The sequence below is a fragment of the Lipotes vexillifer genome, unplaced genomic scaffold (assembly GCF_000442215.2).
Source record: "Lipotes vexillifer unplaced genomic scaffold, Lipotes_vexillifer_v1.1 scaffold920, whole genome shotgun sequence".
Lineage (NCBI taxonomy): Eukaryota > Metazoa > Chordata > Mammalia > Artiodactyla > Lipotidae > Lipotes > Lipotes vexillifer.
This window is the reverse complement of record NW_006783413.1, coordinates 1135734-1143321: the sequence shown is the minus strand read 5'-3', so window position 1 is coordinate 1143321 and position 7588 is coordinate 1135734. Positions and strand designations below refer to the sequence as shown.

The window sequence follows — 7588 nt, the reverse complement described above, 5'->3', positions numbered from 1 at the left end:
CAGCAGGAAGGGGACTTGCAGAGACAAGTAGCTGTCCATCAGAGATTTGTGCAGCCCTTCTAGAAATTGTCACTTGGAAGCAACTGCCCAGCCAGAGCAAACATTTTCTAAGTGCCATCATGTTCTCTGTTGATTTACTAACTGTGAATATGGCCTTGGAAAACAAAGGATCCCGTGACTTGGAGCAGAATCGGTGTATCTGAAAGCCCCGTTGACCCCTATACTGAGATCTCACAGGAGGGAGAGAAGCCCTAATGCCAAGGCATCCAACACTAACACATTATAAAATTTAGCATTGTGACCTTAGTCTGTGATACTGGTACAATATCCTGCCAGCCTCCAGTGAGCCCTCTAAAGATATGAGCTTGTGAGTATGAAATTGTCCCCATTCTCTACTTTCCTTGCCTGCTTATTTCAGTAATTTTCAAACTTAAAAAATATTTTTATTTTTTAGCAGTGGAATCCTTTTTCCAACAAAATCTTAGAGTCCTGCCATACAAAATAGAAAAAAAGCTGTGTTTTAGTGCTACATTTATTTTCTAAGTTCAAATTTATAATAATTAATAATAATTAACTGGTTCAAAGATAATGAGAATTCAAAGATAATAAATGAGACTTTGATGAACACAAAAACTTGAAATCTGGAATTATGTATGATAATTGCAGTCGCACAGTTTTGGCTTCCATTTCTGTCCATTTCTGTATTTTGTCTTGGTTGCCTGCTGTAAGAGAAAATCCTGATGGAAACAGATGAGTAGTTTGCAAAGGGTCATTTTTTTTTTTTTTTTTTTTTTGAGGTATGTGGGCCTCTCACTGTTGTGGCCTCTCCCATTGTGGAGCACAGGCTCCGGACACACAGGCTCAGCGGCCATGGCTCACGGGCCCAGCCGCTCCGCGGCATGTGGGATCTTCCCGGACAAGGGCACGAACCCATGTCCCCTGCATCGGCAGGCGGACTCCCAACAACTGCGCCACCAGGGAAGCCCAGGGTCATGGTTTTTGAACTAGCCCACCTTGCAATCTCAGACTACTCTTTGTTCAAATTAAGATGGTACCTTGAAAAAGAAGTACTGAGAGATTTTAATTTCACTATTGACTCATGAACACTCATGTCCATACCAAAACCTGCACGCGGATATTTATAGCAGCTTTGTTCATAACTGCCAAAACTTGGAAGTAACCAAGATATCCTTTAATAGGTAAGTGGTTAAATAAACTGTGGTACGTCCATACAGTGGAAGATTATTCAGCAATAAAAAGAAATGAGCTATTAAGCCACAAAAAGACATGGAGAAAACTTAAAAGCATGTTACTAAGTGAAAGAAGCCAATCTCAAAAGGCTACATACTAAATGATTCCAACTCTGTGACATTCTGGAAAAGGCAAAATTATGAAGACAGTAAAAAGATTAGGGGTTGCCAGGGGTTAGAGGGGGAAGGAGGGATGAAGAGGCAGAGCACAGAGGATTTTCAGAACAGTTAAAGCATTCTGTACAAAACTATAATGCTGGATACATGTCATTTACACATTTGTCCAAATCCACAGAATGTACACTGAGTGAACTCTAAACTATGAACTCTGGGTGATGATGTGTCAATGTAGATTCACTGATTGTAACAAAGATACCATTCTGCTGCTGGATGTTGATAGTTGGAGAGGTTGTGTGTTGGGGGGGACTGGGTATATGGGAACTCTCTGTACTTCCTGATCAGTTTTGCTGTGAACCTAAAACTGCTCTAAAAAACAGACTGTATTGATTTTTTAAATGCCCGTTAGACATTAAAAATAAGAAAAAAAAATTGATTTACTAATAAGTTTGGATAAGTGCTCAAATTCCTTATCATAAATGTAGTCAGAGAAGTAACACCCCAAATGTATGGTTAATCCCAATACTATTTATAATGTGACATTATTACTGTGTGACCAGTTACATGTTCCCTTGTTACTGTGCAATTGGCTATGACACCATGATGAGAACATGTACCAAGCAGATGATTCTGAGCCTTGCCCAACACTTAATTGGGAACAGTGCACATTTGTACTCCCTGGTACAATTATAAATGAGCAGTTGAGCATAGGCTTGGATTAGGGAAAAGATCAGTGCAGAATTACACTTTTTCTAATCGACACATTTAAAGAAGATAAAATAAATATAAAGAGATGGCAGGAAAAGATTTATTCTGAGGTCTATGCAAAGGAGTCAACTCAACAATACACATGCTATTGTGGTAGTGACCCCTTGTGTGCCAAAAATCAAAACGTAAGTTTGCATGTGTCAATGGTCTTACTACATATTAAAAGTCATTTAGAATACATATACATATATATAAAAGAAACTCAAATCAAATACTTGCAGAACCCAACAAACCTCCATGTGGGAGAAGTTTGATTCTTGTTTGATCAGACCATATTATTCAAGAGTTTTGTGCGATGTATGTTCGAATATGTCTCTTAATTCTGATAACCCTCTTTCTCTTCCAGAATAGTGACTCACGCCCTCTTCCCCAGCTGGAATAAATATGTCATTCTGTTCTCTTTTTGTTTTGTGTAATCATGATGGTGTCTTATGTTTAATTCTAATCCATCCTAAGTTTATGGTAGTGTGTGGTGTGATGTATGGATCAAAGGCAAACCTTCATTCAATTGAATGTTGCTGCTGTCCCACTATTTATTAAAAAGTGCTTCCTTCTTCATGCTATTAATTTTGACCTGACATATGTATTAGATTCTTACAGTTGGAATTAATTTTCTGGTATCTCTGATAACCACCGATTTTACAAAACTTTTAAAAATAGCCAGTGGTGTATCGTTCAGTAATTGTTACTTTGTAATAAGTTCAAATCTGGCAGGAAGACTCTAACATCATTACTTTCAAAATTATTTTTGGCTGCATTGGGTCTTCGTTGCTGCACGCGCTCTCTCTAGTTGCGGTGAGCAGGGGCTACTCTCCGTTGCGGTGCACAGGCTTCTCATTGCGGTGGCTTCTCTTGTTGCGGAGCATAGGCTCTAGGCACGCGGGCTTCAGTAGCTGTGGCTCGCAGGCTCTAGAGTACAGGCTCAGTAGTTGTGGCGCACAGGCTTAGATGCTCCACAGCATGTGGGATCTTCCCAGACCAGGGCTCGAACCCGAGTCCCCTGCATTGGCAGGCGGGTTCTTAACCACTGCACCACCAGGGAAGTCCGGTTCAATTATTCTTCACTAGCAATTTATGTAGTTGAGTACAGTCTTCTGGGGAATTTATTTATTGTTTGTTTGTTTGTTTATTTTGGCTGTGCCGGGTCTTAGTTGCAGCATGTGTGATCATCGTTGCGGCACTTGGGATCTTTAGTTGCAGCATGTGGACTTTTTAGTTTGGCATGCATGCGGGACCTAGTTCCCCTAACCAAACCCAGGCCCCCCTGTGTTGCAGCACGGAGTCTTACCCACTGGACCACCAAGGAAGTCCTGGCTTCTGGGGAATTTAAAACACTAAATAACTTTGTTTCTAAGCCCAGGTTTCCTATTGGCCTTACCGCAGACACAGTGAAATTTGAATCATTGTGGTGGGGGGAGTAGAGACCAAGAATATGCATATGAAAGAAGTTCTATTTGTTACAAGTTGAGAGCTTCCCCCTTAGAAATTAAGGCCATTGTTTTGTATTTATACTCTCAAGCCCCTGGTCAGTCACTCCGCCTTCCTCTATACTACAATATGCATCATTTTTTCCTTGACACAGTCTGTCACGTCTGGAATTTTGTTTTTTCCCAGTTATTTGGTACTCATTACTACTGCAAATAGGATATTATTTCTGTTTTGTTTTTTTGTTCTATACTGATGGTATGTAGGAATACAACTGATTTTTGAGAAGTTATTTCTGTCTCCTTAACTTTTCTGAACTCATATTACTGATAATATTTTTCTGGTTAATTTTTAGAAATACAATTTTGTTTTCTGCAAAATTTTACATCCGTTTCTTTCTCTGCTATATTTATGCCTCTAATTTTGCACTTAACACTGTTGTATCTATTTGCACTTGCACTTGACTGCACTTTTAGAGCTATTTGAAGTTGGGAACGGCTGGTTTCTGGTCTAGCATGGAAGAAGCTTAGAAGACACCACTCTGTACTAACAAGTGAAAAGCTGAACAAACTGATAAACCAAAAATTCTTCTTAGACCTGTAAGAGGAGAGGTCACAGGGCAAACTGCTGCCCCCAGAGTGGAGAGAGCAGCCTCGGTTGCCGATGCTGGAGGACTTGGCACATGCAGGAGTTGCTTCCCTGCCTCTCCCTTCAGACCCTTGGCCCTAGTCGCACATCTTGCAGAGCCTGCTACTCAGAGTGGTCCGAAGGGCAGAGCATAGGCATCACCTGGGAACTTGTCAGAGATGCAGAATCTCCAACCTCACCTCAGACTCAATGAATCCGAATTGGCATTTTCACAACATTCCCAGGTGAATCAGGAGCACGTTAAAGTTCCAGAAGCACTGATCTCAGGAGCTTGCAGAAATGTCCACCAGATGGCAGGTTTGCAGCAGGCACAGGTATCCAGAGCCACAATCAGCCCACCCAAGTCTCCTTCAAATAGTGCCCTAAGTGGCCTTAGAAATTTGGAGCCATTGCTCATGATCTGTGAAGGGAGAGAACCCAGAGAAGATCCCTAATCAATGAGTGGCAGTCTGTGGGGTGTGAGCCATGAACTACTCCTCTCTGGGCTTTCCCCAGGTGTTTTTACACTCATTGTCTAGTGAGAGGGATGGGCCATAAGCTCTTATTTTGCAGACAAAGGAATTAAGGTCCAGAGAGGGAAAGAAACTTAGCCAAGCGCTCAGCAGTGGCAAATGGTGTTGGAGGTGGAATTGGAAGGCAGGTTTCTGGCTGCCTGGCCTGGGCTGAGAGCACCTCTAGATGGACAGGGCAGGATGGTTCAGCCCCAGTCTATGCTGACCTGGCCAATCCTTCCCTGTCCTCTCCCACCCAGTTGCTCTTTGAACGGCTATCTTATTTTCTCTGGGAGTGCTAGAAGCAGCTGTTGTAATAATACAATAATTTGGAATGTTAATGGGCTTTTCCCAATACTGAGGGTTCTGGACTTAACCCCCAGGGGAACAAAGCATCAGACTTAATTGGGAACAAATAGGACAAGCCATGGTCCCCAGACGGTCGCCCCGGGAATCTTGATGGTCCCTGAGTCTATGGCCAGGACCAGCTATGAGCCACTGACTCTTCAATGAACTTTCATTCCAACCTATTTAGTTTTGTTTTTTTAGTTATAAGAACAAAGAGTCAGCTTCTGGTTGCAGAGGATCTTAGATTTCATTGGCATAAAGTAGCTATGATGTGACGTCACCGTGGTTATGCACAAAGCCAACAACTAGCCAGCATTTCTAGAAATGCGAAGCTCTTTCCTTCTAGATTCTTAGATAGAAGATTCCATTGCCTATGTAACAAGGGGAGGAGGGCCAGTTTACTTTTTAGTCTTACTCACATGGTCCACAACATGAATCTTGGGAGACTCCCTTCTCTACACTGGGTTCCCACTTCCCCAGGAGGACTGAGGAGCTTGGAGATCATGTGTTCTGGCAGTGTGGAATTCCAAGACAGTCACTCAGATAGGTGTTTCTTTTTTTTTTTAATTTAAATTTCTTTCTTAAAAAATTAATTTTTATTGGAGTGTAGTTGCTTTACAATGTTGTGTTAGTTTCTACTGTACAGCAAAGTGGATCAGCTATACATATACATATATCCACTCTTTTTTGGGTTTCTTTCCCATTTAGGTCACCGCAGAACACTGAATAGAGTTCCCTGTGCTATACAGTAGGTTCTCATTAGTTATCTATTTTATACATGGTATCAATAGTGTATATATGTCAATCCCAATTGCCCAATTCATCCCACCTTCCCCCATTTCCCCCTTGGTATCCATACGTTTGTTCTCTTTTCTGCTTTGCAAATAAGATCATCTATACTATTTTTCTAAATATACAATGCAACATTACTCAGGTGTTTCTGACATACAAAGTTCTTCACAGAAGCCTTTACATCTTTGTTCCTTAGGCTGTAGATGATGGGGTTGAGCATGGGAGTCACCACCCCATAGGAGAGGCAGATGAGCTTGCCTGAAAGGTCCTGTTTATCTGTCCCCAGTGGGTCCTTAGACTTCGGCTTGGCATACATAAAGACAATGGTCCCGTAGAATATGATCACAACTGTGAGGGGGGCAGAGCAGGTGGAGAAGGCCTTTTTCCTCCCCTCTGCTGAGGGGATCCTCAGGATGGTAGCAACGATGAACACATAGGAGAAAAAGATGAACAGAACTGGGATGCCCAGGAAGATAATAATTGTTATCCTCAGACTGGTCACATTGATGGAGATGTCAGCACAGGCCAACTTCAGGACAGCCAGGATCTCACAGGTGAAGTGGTTGATGACGTTGTCCCCACAGAAGGGTGGTTGCATTGCTAGGGATGTCTGCATCATGACAGTGGTGCTTCCAGCTGCCCAGGAGCTGGCAGCCATGGGCACATAGGCAGCCTTGCTCATGACCTCAGGGGGTTGCAGATGGCCATATGGCAATATTGTCCCCACAGAAGGGTAGTTGCATTGCTAGGGATGTCTGCATCATGACAGTGGTGCTTCCAGCTGCCCAGGAGCTGGCAGCCATGGGCACATAGGCAGCCTTGCTCATGACCTCAGGGGGTTGCAGATGGCCATATGGCAATCAAACGCCATCATGCCCAGAAGCACACACTCCGTGGCCCCCGTGGCAAAGGAGAGGGACATCTGCACAGCACATGCTGAGAAGGGGATGGTTTTCCTGGGGGTCAGGAAGCTGTCAAGGATGAGGGGGACTGAGGAGGTTGTGTAGCAGATGTCCAAGAAGGAGAGGTTCCTCGGGAAGAAGTACGTGGGCTTGTGTAGGCGGGAGTCCAGGATGGTCACCAGGATGAGGACCCCGTTGCCCAGCAGGGTCACCAGGTACATGGACAGGATGAGCACAAAGAACATTTTCTCCAGCCTTGGGTGGGCTGAGAGGCCCAGGAGAATGAACCCCACCAGGGGGGAGGTCTGATTGGACCTGGCCATGGTGCCTCTGCTCTGTCACCTGCAGGAACTCAGGTCAACCTCAGCACCCTCTGACTCTGCAGTTGCTGGCTTGTTAGTGAGGAACGCCCTCTCTGCTAAGCAAAAGGAAAACAGCTTTAACAATGGATGGTCTCTCTGTGATTCTCAGTAAAATTCAGTGGACTAGAAAAGAATCTACTTTGTCATCTTAAGCCACTCTCTGTGTGAGAGACATTCGAGATGCCCATGTGGTGATTTAATTTACCTGATCACACATATTCATTTCTACTGGTATATGCTGGATGATGGACTTATCTTGTTAAATCCTGGTCAGAAAAGTGAGATGAGGTTCACTTCATGTTTTTCTCCCTTGGTGCCCAGGGCTGGTGAAATGATCAGCCCTGAATCTACAGCTCTTGGCAGGCTTTCTTCTCTTCATGTTACCCTCACAGAAACATCTGACCTTCCCCTTATCCTCCTGTAATAGACAGCCCAGGCCTCAGGCCATCCTCTCATCCGTCCGTTTACGCCATCCTGTCTTCCTC

General features: G+C 43.6%; 1 protein-coding gene across 1 annotated transcript; it reads right to left on the bottom strand.

Moving 5' to 3' along the window:
* Positions 1-5954: 5954 nt before the first annotated feature.
* LOC103078557 (putative olfactory receptor ENSP00000348552) lies at positions 5955-7064 on the bottom strand. Its single transcript, XM_007456026.1, has 2 exons — positions 6668-7064; positions 5955-6532 (listed from the first exon to the last, which is right to left on the bottom strand). The coding sequence occupies exons 1-2, from the start codon at positions 7062-7064 to the stop codon at positions 5955-5957; spliced, it is 975 nt and encodes a 324-aa protein (XP_007456088.1).
* Between the last annotated feature and the right edge of the window lie 524 nt (positions 7065-7588).